This window comes from Pseudorasbora parva, chromosome 9 (genome assembly GCF_024679245.1).
Source record: "Pseudorasbora parva isolate DD20220531a chromosome 9, ASM2467924v1, whole genome shotgun sequence".
In the NCBI taxonomy this organism is placed as follows: domain Eukaryota; kingdom Metazoa; phylum Chordata; class Actinopteri; order Cypriniformes; family Gobionidae; genus Pseudorasbora; species Pseudorasbora parva.
This window is the reverse complement of record NC_090180.1, coordinates 15,904,507-15,923,177: the sequence shown is the minus strand read 5'-3', so window position 1 is coordinate 15,923,177 and position 18,671 is coordinate 15,904,507. Positions and strand designations below refer to the sequence as shown.

The 18,671-nt window shown below is 36.3% G+C and overlaps 2 protein-coding genes across 3 annotated transcripts in view; both read right to left on the bottom strand.

Moving 5' to 3' along the window:
- Nucleotides 1-11,849, bottom strand: part of cdc73 (cell division cycle 73, Paf1/RNA polymerase II complex component, homolog (S. cerevisiae)) — a 48,232-nt gene extending 36,383 nt beyond the window's left edge. Inside the window, exons 1-10 of the mRNA XM_067454115.1 lie at nt 11,710-11,849; nt 10,108-10,213; nt 9,527-9,596; nt 9,370-9,432; nt 9,153-9,205; nt 8,939-9,027; nt 3,909-4,122; nt 1,862-1,960; nt 991-1,069; nt 674-738 (exon numbers count right to left, since the gene is read on the bottom strand). Of these exons, the coding sequence (XP_067310216.1) occupies nt 674-738; nt 991-1,069; nt 1,862-1,960; nt 3,909-4,122; nt 8,939-9,027; nt 9,153-9,205; nt 9,370-9,432; nt 9,527-9,596; nt 10,108-10,213; nt 11,710-11,840 (969 nt within the window). The 5' untranslated portion in view covers nt 11,841-11,849. The remainder of the gene's footprint in view (nt 1-673; nt 739-990; nt 1,070-1,861; nt 1,961-3,908; nt 4,123-8,938; nt 9,028-9,152; nt 9,206-9,369; nt 9,433-9,526; nt 9,597-10,107; nt 10,214-11,709) is intronic.
- A 1,691-nt stretch (nt 11,850-13,540) lies between these two features.
- Nucleotides 13,541-18,671, bottom strand: part of ro60 (Ro60, Y RNA binding protein) — an 11,584-nt gene continuing 6,453 nt past the window's right edge. For both annotated transcript variants that reach the window (XM_067454113.1, XM_067454114.1), the window contains exons 5-9: nt 17,834-17,971; nt 17,619-17,735; nt 15,609-15,725; nt 15,369-15,512; nt 13,541-14,412 (exon numbers count right to left, since the gene is read on the bottom strand). In XM_067454113.1, the coding sequence (XP_067310214.1) occupies nt 14,260-14,412; nt 15,369-15,512; nt 15,609-15,725; nt 17,619-17,735; nt 17,834-17,971 (669 nt within the window). In that variant the 3' untranslated portion in view covers nt 13,541-14,259. The remainder of the gene's footprint in view (nt 14,413-15,368; nt 15,513-15,608; nt 15,726-17,618; nt 17,736-17,833; nt 17,972-18,671) is intronic.

Sequence of the window (18,671 nt, the reverse complement as noted above, 5' to 3'; positions counted from 1 at the left end):
AATGAGCAAAATCATGATATTGTACCATGTGACATGGTACAATACCGCATAGCGGTATTTTTCCAATACCGGGTCAAACATATCCACATCCCTATGATCGGATGCTTTAACTGCACTTTTCTTATTTTTGTTGTTGCGTTTGTTAGAGGACAATGTGGATACATTTCAAATGTATTATTTACATATTCAATTGACATAATCTATACACCTGCTCCCAGCAGCAAAGGTGGGGTTGAAACACTTTAAGCCATTTTTTAACCATGAGTAACGGTTAAAAAAGAACCATCTTCAACTACTTTTTTGTTTAAATTGACCAACAGCAAAGTAAATTACAACTAGGGCTGTGCAATATATCGAAATATCGCAAATGTACATAACGCAATGGCATGCAATATCTGTATGTGCAACGTTTTTGTACGTTTTTGGTGGATGCATATAGCAGAGAATAGACTGGAAACAACTGTTACTTATGGGACTTGCTTGATGTTAAAAAGAGTTATTAAACACAATAATTTGCAAAAAACAATAACTTATCTGACACACATACCAAAACGTGAATGATTTGTGATATACATGTTTGCTAAAACACTGCTGGTCACTTTTAGAAGTTGTAGAGATGCTTTTTCTCATAGAGAATGTGAAACCCAAATGGAAGCATAATATATGAACTTACCGTCACTGACTTCAGCGTCATACCGTGATAGGTTCCCATAGTGTCAATTTTGAAACCCTCCGTTTCTGTAAAAAAAAAAAAAAATCTTCCAGTAAGCCTCAATTCTATTTACAGAGGGCTGTATCATAATCATCATAAATAGATAATTAAGAACCTCTTCACAAATTCAGCAAACTGTGCGTTACAAACCGCAAGAGATCTCTAAAGCCAGGCTCAGACTACAGGAGTTTTTAAAATCCCAACCGATTATGAAATCTGGGTGCATCACACACAGAGACTATTCAAAGTGTCAAAACTCAAGCTGGTGAACAACTTACCTTCTTTTCCTTTGAATCGCTCCTGATCGTATCTGTTGTATGCAGCTGGAACTGGCTGTTTATTTCTTGTTGCCGGATCCTATAGGATGAAACAATATATTGTAAACCTGTTGAACATGAACTAAACCAGGTTGGATAGATATGGATTTGTAGCTTCATGCGAAAAGGCAACTTAAGTCCCTCAGAAATTTCAACCACTGAACATAATTGTTGTCAAATAAAAGCTGTACTATGTAATTTTCCTGTCTAGAGGGTGCCTATTTAAAACAAAGGCGTAGTTTGATGACGCCAAGTTTTAGCACAGAATCTTGGGATATGTGGTCTTCACCTCACAGCTAGTGGAAAAGAATCGTGATAGGACTCGGGCAGAAATCTGAGGAAACGCAGATCAGATGCAATTGACAGGCGGCTCCCTCAGACGCTATGCTCAGACGTCCCAGCTTTCACAATTTACAAATACTTGGAAACATTTGGGATATTGTAAGAACTCAACTGAACAAAATACAGTACATAACACTGGCCTAGCGGTTTTTGGATATTTTTTCTGCAAAAACACTACATATTGCACATTTAAGGGAAGTAACATTAATTTGTGAACTTCTAAATACTGTAGGAAGAAATACCTAGGTACAGTGGAGACAGTTATTACATTAGCAAGTACGGATAAACATTGGACGTGTATGATTTAATATTATACATATTTAAAACATGCAACATTCATCCATCCACATACTGCTGCTATTAAAACAGGGATAGATGTACCAAATCCTAAGTTCTTTAAAGTTCTATCAAAAAAAAAAAATTGCATGAAGGTGAAAAGGAACCACAAACAGACACACACACTACTGAAGCAGCTTGGTTGTGTACTCACCACCTGAGTTTGGTTCTGAGTCTGTCTCTGTTCAGGGGCTCGACCTTCTTCCCGTGCCTTCACTGATTGTAGGATGGCAAATATATTTTTGGAGAAGTTCTACAACATCAAAAGATCAACATGTTCAGGAGATCATATTCTTTAAAGAAAAACTTACGCTTGTCTTTTTTCTGGACAATTGATTGCCTAACAAAGAAAAAAAACTAACCCCACAAGTTAGAGAGATTGTAAAGACCAAACGCATTATTAAAAATGCTACAATTGTTGCAGTATGTTAATTATCTAGGTCTGCTACACATTGAAAACATGCTTTAACCTCACTGGGATCAATACAGTAGGTAAAATCGTCATACATTTAGGTTAGTGCTAGTGCATTTCTCAGTGGCTGATTCCTAAAATACTAAATTTTGTTCCCCCAAACTGCTAAATGTGCTTATGACCTCATCAGACATACACATTGACTAGAACAGTGTAAATAAACCTGGATAAGCTTAACAATGTGATTTAATCCACACATTAAAATCACGCATTATCGTTATTTATGCGTTACAAACATTTAAATAACTGCATTAAAAAAAATAAAATAATCCCTGGTAGCCCTTCAGGCAGGCACCTTTGAGATTTTGGTAGCCCAAAAATAATGTAACTAGCCTGAATAAAATGTAGAAAATTGGACAGGAGTCGAAATATCAATCAAAAACAAACACACATGTATTTGATTCTAACTGAGCTAAAATTCCTATGAATATCTATCCTGACAGGGGAAATTATCACCCGCCACCAGCCAACATTCATTGTAATTGATTGGACGGCTTCATGAAATATAATTTCATTAGTTTTCAATGCGGAGCTTATACAGACGAAAAGAAAATTACTGTTTTAAAAAAATCGTGGCGGAAAGATGGCCTACAGTAGTCTTAAGGTATCTAATTTTCTAAAATAAACACTTGGTGGTTCTTCAAGATCTTGACTCTAGCCTATTCCTACACTTTTTTTTCTCAATCCAGTTAATTTAGAGTTAGTTTCATTTCTACAATTGGTGCAAACTCTGCCAGATTATAAATAAAGGATTCCCATTCCCCTGCCATTCTGTGATCGGCAGATCATGATCTTGGTGATTGGTTATCGGCCCCAAAAATGCTGATTGGAGCATCTCTAAAAATCACCATTCATACATGATGTATGCATTCAACATATTTTCTTGTTGACCTACAAGTTTACTTCAAGAATGACCACACTGCTGACATGAGCATATCAACACAGTATCATATCGGCAAGACATTATCCGCCTATTTTTTCCATTTCGGCTGATGCCAATTTTTATATTTTAAGCGTAAGCATTTTGAACTGTGGGAGGCGCTACACTTTTTCCATAAGTTAAATACAATGATGGATATACACCTTTATGGACTTCAAAAACAGCCACAATCACTACCATTATAAAACGTGGATTAGCCAGGACTTTTTTAATACAACTGATATTATTATTATTACAATTTTAACTCCAATTATTATTATTACAAAATGTTGCGAAATTGATTTCTCAGTCAGTGACTCAGTATTCATAAAAATAAAAAATAAAAAAATAAAAAATAGTGGAGTCACTTATAACAAATCACACTAGATTAACCTACTGCCCAAACTTACATAGTACCTGTATAAAATACCATATGTATACATAGATATATTGTGCTGTTTTTTCCTCTCTTATTGTTTGTTTATTTATATATATATATATATATATATATATATATATATATATATATATATATATATATATATATATATATATATATATATATAAAACACACACATACACTAATATACACATATATATACACATACAAGTTTATTTTTTTCTCCCCCAAACTGTGTATATATGTATGTCTTGTCTTTCACTTTGTAAAGCAGCTGTGTGGTGTTAATTAAAATAAAAAAATAAAATAAAATAAAGGAAAGTTCAGGGACTTTTTAAAATAGTTGTTATTCTTACAGAGCCCTCGTTTTTGTTAAGTCAAGTCTAGAAAATTCAGGTGATACCGCTTACCTTGCCACTGCTCTGCAAAATTGTCGTCCTCGTCCGCCAAACTCTTTCTCGGCTCACAATGTCTCTGGTCACGTCTACTTCTGCATCCACAAAGCTTCTCTGTTTCTGAGTGATATCATCGTCCAGGTCAGGCTTGATAGTAGAACGCTTCTTGGCCATGATTTTAGCCTTGATAGCAGCGATCTTCTCCACAGACATGGCTTCTGACAGAGACCTAAGATCAGTACAAGTAGGATTAGTTTACCTGAGGGACTCACAGCCTCAGTTTAAGAGAAATAAGCAATTCACAGCTAAGGCCAAGTACAAACCTGATAGTGTATCCGATTGGAATCTGATCTAAAATTATTGACTGTCCACATTGTGTATAGCAACTGTTCAGATCAGATTTGTGTCCATGCTGCTTTTTCGTTTTCCGGAATATCTGCATTAATTTCTATGGCAATGGTGTTGAGTTGGTAGGTATTCAAAAAGAACAACCACCGCAACTTCAGGGAGTTTGCAATACAGAATGTAGCATCTAAGCATTTACACACAATGTATCTCGCAGAACCAGGCATAATAATTTATTTCCACAGAGTTGCAATTAGTTAGATGTTTATTATAAAAATAGTACATAGAAGACTAATATAATTTAAGGAGTTTTAAACAAGTGAGCCTTGCTAAAAGTTACATAAGCCCCTTTCACACTGCATGTCGGACCCGCAATATTACCGGAACATTGCCGGGTCGCCTTCTGCGTGACCCGGGACGAACGCTGTGTGAACAAAAGTCGAAACTAATGCCGCAACCTGTACGTAGTTATCGTGCGACTCATAGAGCATGTTTTTTCAATAATACAACCCTGCAGTGCCAGAAGAGCTAGTCGGTGTTTTAAACGCAGAGAGTGTTCGTATACAAAAGAAACTAAAATTAAACAAGCAGAAATGTGCGCAAACTGGACCCAAGTCGAGACCACGGAGCTCCTTACTATCCGCACTGAAGCTGAGATCGCTCGCCATTATACGGCACATCAGGATGTCACGTGTCAACTCGACCCGGGGCCGTTAAGCGTTGTGCGTGAAAGCGCACATATTACGGCATTTCGCTGGCAGTGTGAATGGACCAAATCTAGCGGCCCAGGGACAAATGCCGGGTCGCATTATCCGTGTATTTGCCGGAATCGCAGTGTGAAAGGGGCTATACAGTGACCATGGTGGAGCAACAACCCGATGAATGAACAGCTATGCATGCGACTTTATGAGACGAGACAGAGACAAAGAAAAAGAGAGAGAGAGAAATTCAATGCTTTTATTTCCAACATGCACTCACTCATGGATGTTTTATTTCATTCATGTGAAGTTACATCTTTATTGGGACATGGCGGATTATATGACTTAAACCCTATTCGCACGGGATTAGATTAACATGGGGGTAAAGTCATTTTACCTCAGGACGTCTGTAATATTAATGGCCAATTCGCACGGGATAAGACATCTCAGTAAAACTAGCAGAAGTGGGAGGAGTAACTCGCTTTACGCACCTCCTTGACGTCGTGCGTATGACGTTGCTGTTATCACGTGAGCAAACACACAACCTGAGCGCCAGTCTGAACTCCGTCTCCAATATATATGTGTGTTTTAATAAACAGTTAGGTCTGAAGGGGGGATTTTGAAATCCACTGCCGCTTCAATATACCTGTATATATTTATATCCTAATTAACTTCATAATCAAAACCTTAATTAATATTTATCTTCCTATATTACCTATATTATTATAATGATTATATCCAGTTATGATTTTGCTTAGTTTCTTGTGTTCTAAAGTGTGTATTTGGTCTCTGAGGAGTGACTGATGGTCTGCCCTAGAGATGTGTGATGTGTCGCTAAACACTGGCAACAAGGTCATGTGTTTGGATTTGAGGTATCACATAACCCCTAACATGTCAGGAGTGGAGTAACAGCGTTTGCTCACTTAGCCCGGCTTCCAGATATGAAATATGGATTTGTCTTTCATTTAATTTATTATGTTTTATTCCTTTTATATTTCCTCTTACTGAAACACTAAAGACTCAAGATGAATATTGCCTGTACTAGTGTGTGTTCCTCTCACTAAAGGAAAGCACATGTTATCAGTATGTTTTGGTAAGAACTAGTTAGAACTGGAGCTTAATCAGCTCCAACCTTGGAGAGACTTTGTATCTGTGTATGTGCGCAATATTCTATGTTACAGATCAGAATGGTGTTCAATGGGCACCCTAAGAGATGGGTGGACTTGTTGTTCTGGGCAAGCTGGCGTCTGCTCAAGATCGGGAAGGTCACTACGGGCCTAATTCTGGGTGAAAGCATCAACAAGTGACACGTCAGTGGAAACGTGCATCAGATTAACTGACTCGAGTGGAAATTTACCATGACTGTGCATTGTCTCTGAGCCAATCAGAACCATCCACATCGCAGTAATGACGTGGATAAGACCTTGAAAATGGTATAACTGTTGGGACAATTGTATGTACGATAGGGCGAGGAAACGAGACGGTGAGAGAGGGAGCGCGGCCTACGAACTCCTTGTGAGACTTGAAGCTGGCTTCTGCTTTTGAAACTGCAAACTATTCTTAAGTAAATTTTTCTTTTATTTAATTGCAATCCTGACTCTGTCTTCATTTCTTCACTACTGGTCCTGGGTCATAAGCTGTTAACCCCTAACAGGTCCAGTCTAACGATTCTGATTGGATTATGTTGGTAATAGACACTTTCCTAGAGCTAAAATGTGTTGTGCTCTAATAAGTGCTTTTGATCTTATTTTTGCTTTAAATGATATGCGGAAAATACTGGACATTTTCCACAGATTTGCCCCACCACCTACAACGCAACCGAATGCTTCAAGCACCTCCAAGGTCGCAAAATGCGCTTTTTTTTAACTTTTAAACAGGAAATGACGGAATTTTACCATACATTTTTACAGCAGGTCTATTCGAACGAGATTAGTATTACCCAAGGTCATTTTTCCAGACCTTTTACAGAAGGTAAAAGTCTTGGTAATCTTTACTGACATTGTCCGTAATGATTACCGAGATGGCACATTCGGACGGGACTAAAATCACAGAGAACCTCTGGTAATAATTACTTTACCCCCACGTCCCCATGTTAAACTAATCCAGTCCGAATAGGGCTTAAGTTTCTATTTTTAGCAACAAGTTTAAACTACATCTCATTTGGACATTACTGGATGTTATGTTAAAGTTATTAAGGGATACAAATTATTTTTATCTTTGAGCACCGTTGTGGACTCATCTCCCTTCAGACCCAGTGCTTTAAAGGGTTAGTTTACCGAAAAATTAAAATAAGCTTGATTTACTTACCGTCAAGAAAGTCATATACACCTAGGATGGGTTGAGGGCGAGTAAATGGGCTAATTTTCATTTTTGGGTAAACTAACACTTTAATGGCAGACTTGTGGCGCAATTCTTAAAAAGTTCACAAGATGGCGTCATTCATCTGTGAATTTGATGTTACAAAACAGATGGCCAATTATGGGAAAATGCTTTTAGTTCACCCCAAAAATGAAAATTATTTAATTAATTACTCACCCTCATATCGTTGGACACACGTAACACCTTCGTTCATCTTTGGAACACAAATGAAAATATTTTTGTTGAAAGCTGATGGCTGAGAAATGCTTCAAAAAGGCCTCCATTGGCATTCAGTACATTCCCACTAACCCACTCACAAGACCCATAAAAGGCACTAAAGACTTCGTTACGAAGTCCATCTCACTACAGTGACTTTACAATGCGATGAAAATAGTTATTGTGCGCACAAAAATCAAAATAACGACTTTATCCATCAAGTTATTGACGTGAACTCGACGCATGTGCGAGAACATGACGCAGCTCCACCGTTCAATACATGACCCGGAAGAAGAGTGCCGCTATCACGTGAGTTCACGTCCGAGACCTGGACTTTGTAATGAAGTCTTTAGTGCCTTTTTTGGGTCTTGTGAGTGAAAGTCCTTTCACACCAGACGCGTAACGAAAAAGCGTAACGAATAAGTGAATATTTTGCATGCAAATATTTCGCGTCAAAACCATTCACATCCGCCGCAACACAAATTTGCGACGTTTCAGAGCTCCAACATTCCAAAACATTCACGGCGACAGCTGAGAAAACACAGACACTTCATCATTCAGCGAAGACTAGCTTTACATTTTATTTAAAGGACCGAGAAGAAGGTTTTGGGTGCAGCCAGTCTTATAGAACAGAGAGTCTGAAGAGGAGTCTGCTAATCTTGTACAGGAGCTCAAACTTTATCATGCCCGGTTCTGCACTTACTTTCTAAAGTCTGTGGGACAATTTGAGGATCTCCTCCAGAGACGGCAGCGCATCTGACGAGACAAATCAATTGATCCGAGCAGATGTTTCCAGTCAAGTCACAATGTAAACATTTCAGTGCCACAGACGTACTGATGGCAACACGTTCACTTTCCATAATCGCGGACACAATGTGTAGAAAAAAAAAATCAAAAGGTTATAAATTATTGCGGTCTTCTGCAGCTGTACAGCTTACAGCTGTAATCTCATGAGAAATGCCATGCCTGGCAAAGGTTAAAGTTGAGTGAATAGCTCGTGACATCAACTGGACATTTCGTCACCTTTGTTTCCTTGTATGTGATTGGTTGAAGCCATTTTTGTCGCCAAAAAAATAAAAATAAATGGTCGTTTTTTTCGCCTCAGCACATTCGTGTTCGGTGTGGAAGCGCTCATTACACAAACAGCTAATCGGAAAAAAAAAACATTGCGCGAATTATTCGCACGTCAAAATCGCGTCCAGTGTGAAAGGGCCTTGAGTCAGTGGGAATGTACTGAATGCCAACCGAGGCCTTTTTGAAGCCTTTCTCAGCCATCAGCTTCCATCTTCATTTGTGTTCCGAAGATGAACAAAGGAACTACGGGTGTCCAACGACACGAGGGTGAGTAATTAATTAAATAATTGTCATTTTTGGGTGAACTAACCCTTTAAATATTGGGGAAAATATGGGGAAACCGTTTAATCATACCTGATCTGATCTGTCTGCACAATGCTTTCTTTATGACCCTCGAGACGAGCTGCCAGACGCTCCTTATCCAGACGCACGCGCTCCTCATCCTGACAAGCACATGCATAAATCAAGTGTCAAGCAGAGCGCTGCTTTTCAGCAATCTAACGGTAAGCAAATAATTTATATAGAAAGCCAAGAAATGTTTCTGTTAAAGTTTTAAAATGTTTCTTACTTCAACCCGAGGTTTTTTAGCCTCTGACGACACTTCATCCGCTGCCCTTTTAACTGTTAAAACAATTGTCAATTAGTGGCACTTTTGACTATTTCAAATCTTTAAACAAATCTTTTCAAACTCTGTTTAAGACTTTAATCACATGCCTTGGAGCAATGACCTGATTATGGCCAATTTTGCATGATGAGAATATGATCAAAAAAGAAAACCCACACACCTTGTGTCGGCCTTTGTAGACCAATCTCAATGGGCGCACTTCTGTCGATACTCGTTGATGATGCTGCAAAATTGAAATGAATGTCACTTTAATTAAAAACAGATAACTAGTTATATGTTTCTTTAGAAATGAGTTGGTCATTTCTCATCACACTTACAGCTTTCTCCATTGAGATAGGACAACAAGTCTTTTCTGTCGGGTCGTCTTACAACAGGGATGTTCTCTGTCTGCAATCAGAGGAACAACTTTACCTTTTAATTTCAAATCCCCAGTGCAACATGTGCAAACATGCTACATTATGAAAGAAAATATAAGACAATATTTTCTGTTTATAGAAAGTGAAATAAGCTTTAATTAAAATCTGCATTTTAGGATAAAGGGTCCATTGCATGAAAATTATCATATGTAAATGGACTGCATGGACTGCATTTATATAGCGCTTTTATCCAAAGCGCTTTACATTTTTGCCTCACATTCACCCATTCATACACCGACGGCGATGTCAGCCATGTAAGGCGCCATCGGCTCGTCGGGAGCAGCTGGGGTTAGGTGTCTTGCTCATGGACACTTCGACACTTGGTCAGGTGGAACCGGGGATTGAACCACCAACCTTCTGGTTTGTAGACAACCTACATGAACCACTGAGCCACTGCCGCCCGCAATTGTGGGGGTCCGTGGCATTAAAAGATTAAAAAAGCCTGGTATAAATTAAATATATAGAAAAATAATTGTACTTACTGCAGCTCTCCGCACATAGGATGGATGAGGAAGATGCACATTGTTGAGCAGGAAAAGAATAGAGTCAAGAGTGTAGTACTCTTTAGGCTGTCCCTCTTTTCCAGTTCTGTAATGACATTAAATTGCAAGTTTTTATATAAATGTTTATATTAAAATGATTAATAACAATAAATCACATAGAAAAAGTGTGTTTACATAATGTGTGTGTTCTTTGTATAAGTATATAATACACACATGCATGTATATATACATATTTAAGAAATTTGTAACATATACACAGCACATGCATGAAAAAAAAATCTTACACACACACACACACATATATATATATATATAAAATAATAAAATACATACACACACACATAGACATACATATAAATAGTATATTATATATACACATACACGTGTGTGTGTGCATTCTAATATAAACAGTACACACACACTACATATGTAAACAACAACTTTTGTGTTACATGCGAATAATCAATTTAACAGCACTTATTTGGACAACATGGTCAAAGTTTGGAAACATTACTGTTTAGAATGATTTCTGAACTATCATGTGACACTGAAGACTGGAGTAATGGCTGATGAAAAATCAGCATTGCACCACAGAAATAAAGCATAAAGTATATTCCATCATGTTAAATTACTGGGGGTTTTCCCAGGATTTTTAATAAAATAAATTGAGGCTAAAAACATGCATATCAAATGCTGAAATTAAATTATAGCTAAATTTGAATATCAATATTAATGTAAAGAGGAATCTTAAAATAATTGTTGGTTAAAGAGTCTTCAACCTGTACACTGTAACTTGCATGAGATTGAGAAACGTTTGACAAGTGCTCTCTGTTGACACTTATAATTACCAAACAAAAATGAAGTAGCTGAACCAGCAAGCCCACAATTTTAGACTCCTTCATTATGATACATACATTTCCAACAAAAACTGCGTTTTGTGAAGTGTATCTTGTATGGACCCTAGATAGGACACATCAAAGGAGATCAGGTGGCTTAACTAACTTAACCTGTCAGCGGTTTTTCACTCCGTGAACAAAACAATAAAAGATTGTGGTGGTTCTGTTACAGTGATATTATTAGATGAAGGAAACAAAACAGACAAACAAAAACAGTACTTTGAGATACCATGTCACAAAGCATGCACTGTGTTGTTTACATGCTTCTCCAATGTACTTCAAGGTAACTTACAGCATGTAAAAAAAAACTTGCTTTGTAATTTTAAATCCTATTTTGTGGTGGTTAGTGATTGATTAAGTTTTAAACAATCAATCAGACCAATTGGTTATGGTTCAACTGTAACAAATGAGAAGTTGTGGCGCAGCATCAGTGAAGCCTATAATATAGTCTAGGAAAACAACTCAATAGGTTTTAGGGAACAGCCCAAATGTTAGTTATAATCCATTGGCATCTATATATGCATTTACACTAGCTTACAGATACAGTACGGCTTCTTCTTTTCATGAACATTTCAACACAACACGAGTTTATCCACACGAGTCCATCAGTAAGTAGCGCATTAGCAGCTAAAGCAGCTCAGCTCAAAACAACACGAAGGACTGAGCAGAACAAGCGCACACATACCCCCAAATGACATAGTTAGTCTTGACATTTTTTGGCCAGGAAAATTCTCCGAAAATAACTTCATCTCCTTTCGCAACGATCTCCTTTTTCTGGATGTTGTACTGGCGAAGAACACTCAACACGTCCGCCATGATCGCGCCTCCTCATTACGAGTGTTTTATTTAAGACCCCGCGACTTCTCAGCACAGGGCTGCTCCGAATAGTGCCTACGTCAAATTATTGCATTTAAAAGCTTTATCATCATGTTTGTTGAGCTTTAGCCGCAATTAGAACAATGTAAGCTAATTCAGTAAAGGGATTATTCACATGCGAATAGGAGCTATGTATTAAAAAGCATTTAATAATCGCGTGCACAGGTCAGGCAAGACGGGCCATCTAAATCGAGCAGCCTCTGCCAAGTATTAACTGGATAATTCACTAATATGAACGTTGCAAAAAGTTTCTATAATAATACAAACAAAAAATAAATGTCACATACCGTCAGAAAGACCTTAATAATTCTTAGCCATAGCTTTTTTTAAATTTTTGGTAAAGCCAGGAAATCTTTGCTTATTAATAATTCTTTGTTTATTGTATCTTTGAAATTAGGGAAAATAAGTATTTCTTTAGTTCAGTTCCTAATAATCTTCTTATTATATTAATTATTTTTAGCCTATCATGTATCGTTAACACACGATTGCAATAACATGATTGATAAATGCTAAATTCATATTTTACGTTAAACACACTTTCTATGATATAGTCTAAATAGTAACATTTCAGAATAGAATTAAGGATTATCACAAACAAATTACTCTCAAAAAGCTCTTTATTAATTTATAATTCATGTCCTATTAACAGAACATCTTTTTTAGACACAATTGGTGAGAGGAAATGTATTATCAATTTAAACAGCAATTTTGGCTTTAAAGACTAAAATACTTTCAGTTTTCTATTATTTTAAAGTGTTATGCTAATGAACATTATGTCACCTTATGAAAGAAAGGTATTGAACAATAAAAACAAAACATTATAAATAAACAAACTTTGGTAACTTGCTATCGGTTACTACAAGGACAAATTCAAAAAAACAATTATATAATAGCAAATGAATTTCAATTTGTATCCTAAATTTGTAATATCCATGATAGCATAGTCTTTCATTTCATTGTCATATTTATCTATCCCATACTTCAAGGGGTTTGGATCTAAATCAACTTTAATATTACACAAGTAGAACAAAATGTACATTCATATCTCAGAAGTAACAGGTAGCAACTGCCTACAGACATTTTAGTGTTTGTTAGTTTGTGCCTACATTTCCTTACATAATTATCCTAGCAGCGTTAGAGAACTTACAACCTTGATTTGACCTTAAGAGGCACAAAGAGCAAAGAAAAAGCTACTTTCTACACACAAATGAATCTAGAATCAAGATCCATTAACAAGCTCTACCACTCAATGCACATACCTCTTTTTTGCTCAATTTTGGAATAACAAAATTTAGCACTGTTATTTAGTTAATCAAAAGTGCGCCAAAGAGTAAACTTGAAAATATGCAGTTAAGCCTTAAATAGACTGAAGAGTCAAGTCTCTCGAATCATAATAAGAAGTTATTTGCATTCATATATCAAATATCAAGTTACTGGACCACAAAACACAAGTTATTTTAACAAAATTACAGAGAAGTCTAGTAATTTAGCGGCCGTTCACATGACAACTAAAAATAAAACTGGGAAAAATGTTATGCGTTTTGTTCATTCACTTACACTGTAAAAAAATAAAAATAAAATAAAAATAAAACAGGACCCAATTGAAACTTTTCAGTTGGAAACATGATTTTTTTAAACAAAAATAATAATAAAAACATGTTGTCATGCTTATGCGCATTATGTATTCATTTTATATTGGTGCATAGTGTTTCTTTACAAGGGGATATCGCCAATTACTGGCCTGGCAGCAGAATACATTGTTGTTTGTTTGTTTGTTTTTGTTTTTTTGCTGAGCCGTGTGAATTGGGATCGTTGTTGTCTGTGCGCGAAAAACGCATTTCGATTTCCATTTCAATGACCTTGCAAATGTATTTTGCTTAATATTTCTCCTATTTTTATGGAAGAGCTATATGTGCACTTTCAGCTTAAAGTGTAATATTTTATAAAAATCTCATTACACAGAACAAAGCATGAAACTTTACACAATGAGCAAGGCCTAAAAATATAGACCATTACTTCCAATAAAGGTCAGTGACATACAGTACATGAACATTTCAACTTTTCAAAAAATCGTGTCAAAGACATGGGAAGAAGCATACATTTCACTGGACCATGTTAAAAACATTTGGATAAACTGAATAAAGATCAGTCACTTCATTAATTTGCTTTTCTTGATTTTCACTGCAACCAATCCAGCCTGCTGGATATTCAATTACACTTGGACTTCATTCCAAACTGTAAAAGCAAACAACATGATTATCGAATTAAAAAGCAAGAACTGTCTTTTTTTTGCATGTTGATGCGGGGCGCATCAATGTCCCGTTGTCTTTCGGAAAACTGGCTGTATGCTACAAAAGTTTTAAATGACATCAAGTGCAAAGTTACGGATGACATCGACTGCTTGCGAGTCAAAGCCGCAGATGTCCAGCATGCCACGGTCTTCAGGGTCAGCGATGGACAGGGAGTTGGCAATCATTCCACACACAATCAGTTTGGAAAATAAACCGCTTTTCTAAAAAAAAGAAGAAAAAAAAGAAAACACAAACATGACATTTTCTCTTCAAAATGATAAAAATCACTATACCAAAATAAATAAATAAAAAACATGCAAAAACAATGACTGTCAATTGATTTTAAACAGTAAGGATTATATGATAAGCCAATTAATCTAATTGTAGACTCATTTTATACGGTTTGGGGAAGTCAGAAAGATTTTCTGAATTTTTCTTCTGAAAGAAATTAACACTTTTATTCAAGAAGGATGCATTGAATTTATTAAAAGTGACAGTAAAGACATTTATATTGTTACAAAAGATGTCTTTTGAACTTTCTATTCATCAAAGAATCCTAGGGGGAAAGTATCATGGTTTCCACAAAAATATGAATAATAATAAATGCATCAAAGCAGCATATTAGAATGACTTCTGAAGGATCATGTGACTGATGTAATGATGCTGAAAATACAGCTTTGACATCACAGAAATAAATAAAACAGAATAAAATAGAAAACAGTTACCGCTATTTTAAATTGTATATGAATCACAGTTTTACTGTATTTTTGATTAAATTAATGCAGCCTTGGTGAGCAGAAGAGACTTCTTTTAAAATCTCATATATAGACAGTGTAAAATTTAGCTTTAAAAGTCAGTATATTTCCATATTATCAAACACAAACAATTTTTGTACTAATTGCACTAAATTTGTGTTATATTGACAGCCTTATTATAAGTATATACACGCATATGTATGTGTATGTATATATATATATATATATATATATATATATATATATATATATATATATATATATATATATATATATATATATATATATATATATTATACACACACACACACATATATATATACTATATAAATCTCAATATTACAGAGAGCAAATAAAATATAAGTGCTATAAGCTAATAAGATAAAAACACATTGCTGCATTCCCTTTTAAGTTACACTCACTTGTCTATAATTCTTCAGTGTTTCCGCTGGATTTTCCTTCCCAAGTGTTTGATTATTGGTGAAAATGATGAAGACATCCACAGTTTTCTCATTCTCTGAGGCCCAAGTAATGGGTAAGGCACAGTCTGTACTGCCACCAGGAGTCTAGAGAGAAGTCACATGTTGTAGATTATGATTACAGATATAGTAGATGCAATAATTCATTATATAGCATGAAATGTTTTCTCAAGAACTTCTTACCTGGATGAGCTGTGCTGCTACTTGCATAAGCGTCATATCAGAAGAGACAGAACATGGAAGAACATTTCCTTCAGTGAAAACTACAATCTGTGCATTTAGCTCCCTTTGTGCAATTACCTGCAATTTAAAATAGAACCATTAAATATCTTTGGTAGTTCATATTTTTATATTACGCTCATTTTTTAATACTTTTTTTTTTTTATCAAGTACAAGGCATTTTAGTATAATTTTAAAAATGTCCACCTGCAGGATGTGGTTCACGTGTCTTTTTGCTGTGAAATCTTTAATAATTCTTATAAAGTAAACATAAATATAATGCTACAAAATATCTTTTATATTGTTAGCAATATTTCAAGATGAACATTTACTGGCAACTCAAGAAACTTAAGTTTACATTATATATACATTATTTTAAAATATATTATGTTAAAATAGGATACGTCAGAAACGTTTATCTGTCGATCATAATTGTGCTGTATTAGATAGTGACTCCAGTCTTTGTGCTAAGCTAGGCTAGCGGTGTGTGCGCCAGACAGAGTTATGGCACGCACAAAGATTAGAATGGTATGGACTTATTAACTCTGAGGGATACTGTACATAAGCTAAAGTCCCAAAAAGTCAGCATGTTCATTTAAGCGTTCAAAATACATTAGTTACATTTCAAAAATATATTTTTCTGACTATTGTAGGGATGTTAACCAATGACCGTTTGACCAATGGTTGACAGTATCGACGTTAATCGATCAAAGTTGTCGGTTAAAAAGAAAAAAGTGATCTCTAAATTAGGCTATTTTAGACAGTGGGCTAAACGCTACTACAGTTAGCCATCTCATTCCAAAATCTGGAACAAATCCCTCACTCAATTTTTCATAACTCGCCTGTTTGTACTTAATAAACCAATAAAAACATTTGTCGCGAGGTCACAGCGTTTGCAAGGTTTGCAAAAAGTAAACAGGCTAAAACACTCGAGGTTAGAGCCAAGGCAGGTGACATAAGATGGACTTACATTTGGAAATATATTACATCTACATTTCAGTGGTAACACATAAGGTGTTGATCATCATCTTTCTTTATTGTTAGCACTACCTCGAACTAAAGCTGCGTCTCTTCGGAGCGGTCATTTTTTTAAATGAGCCGCGGCAATGTTACAAATGAGCTTCTAACGCTAGACAAACGCCTTTATTTTCAACGCGATCACCTTGTACCCAAACCATTTCAAAACTAAGGAGCCATTTGTTTATCGATTACAAACAAGCTCCTCGGCGCCGCGTTTGCTGGACTCATGTTTCGTGATGTAGGGGATTTTAAAAAAGTGACGTGAGTGGAAGGGAGGCGGTGGCACCGGGACAGTGTGTGTGTGTGTGTGAGCGGGAGGCAGAGCAGAGCGGCAGAGAGATCATAGAGAGATGCGAAAGAGTTGTGAAATTGCAGGCACGGCTCGCGGCTGTTATTTCAAATAGTGCAGCATATTTTTAACTAATTGGTTAACCGGTTTCACCCGGCTAATGAGGCTCAGTGGTCGGTCAAGAAAATGTTTAGTTTTTGCCATCTCTAGACTATTGTTTCAAGTCATCCTTCTTTACAGAGTTAAAGGTATATGTGCTAAATGTTAATTTTGTCCACATTTAGAATTGAACTAGCATACAGACCGCCTCAAATCTAACAAAAATCAACTAAAAGTCACAAAAGTCTTGGGTTTTGTGACAAATTTTAATTGGGTTTGTAAGTTCTTGGTTGGATATTAATCAAAATTTAATTCTACTTAAAGTGTCTAAAATGTCTTTGCATAATTCACATATGAGATTAATGCACAGGAAAAGCAATTCGTTGATGTTTACAAGACTAGAGCGTCCCGTTAGAAAAGGAATATGCAAGGAATGTGAAAAATGCAGCCACACACACTTCCTCCAAGGACAAATTATTAGCTTAAAATATGACTTTAGGCTCTTTACAGACTTCACGGTATTTCTAGAAGAGGATCTGAGTAAGTTTGCAGTGGTATAGTCTTACCATGCACATTGCCGCTGCTACTGCCACAGTGCTGATGGAGCTACCGTGCGTCACGCTGCTCAGAGAAGAACTTACATCAACTGCCACCAAAAACCGCTTGCCTGTGGGCTCCACGTTCTGGAGACATAAAGAGTCACAGGTTAACATCAGAAACTGATTTCTATAGTACCTTGGAAACAAATGCGATACACAGCTTACTTCAAGGTGTCACTCACTGAAATAGTTTTGCAGAAAGCGCAGTCCAGGGCTTGAACAATGTCTTCGTCCGGCTCCCATTTCAGTTTGCTACGCTTCCCATGACCTCTCTTATAGTTTTCAGACGCCACAAGAATGTTGAACGGCTGTGTTTTTGCCTGAAAAAACACACACATTGAAAATTAAAATGTAAATATTTATATTATAGTGTATTTAAGTATGTAGACATATTTCATTTCAAATGTATGAATTAGAGCTGCACGAATAAATCGTTAAATATCACCCATGCTATCTCCTTCTTAAAGGAACACTCCCCCGTTTTTAGAAATAGGGCTTATTTAACTTCTTTCCTACATTTAGATATGTGGGTAAATGCATTTTTGTCTCAGTGCATGAATAGTTTTGCTTTGGCAGGGTTGTCGCTAGCTTAGCTTAGCATAATGAATGGAATCCTATGTGTCCAGCTAGCATGTCTCAAGTAAATGTGATCCAAAAAAAACACCCACCTAATTACTTCTTGTGGCCTACGTATTCACAATGAGTACAAATAGCGATGCAGATTAAGACTAGGCGATTTCCTAGGCAGACATTGACTTATATCTCTAATATCTCGTAATATCTCTGCACCCAAGTAGCAGTGCTTCGTCTTGTTTGGATCGTGCACAAAAAACACCAAAATAATGACTTTACTCAACAATCTTTTTTCGCCAGGTCAGAACCAAGTGGCTCAAACTCAGGCCGCTAGAGACAGGCTCCAAAAGGGAGTCAAATCTCTGTTTAGTTAGATAACCATTTAGAATCATGGGAGAATTTTGATCTTGTTTTAAACAAAACCAAAATTGTGATTTTCAATAAATC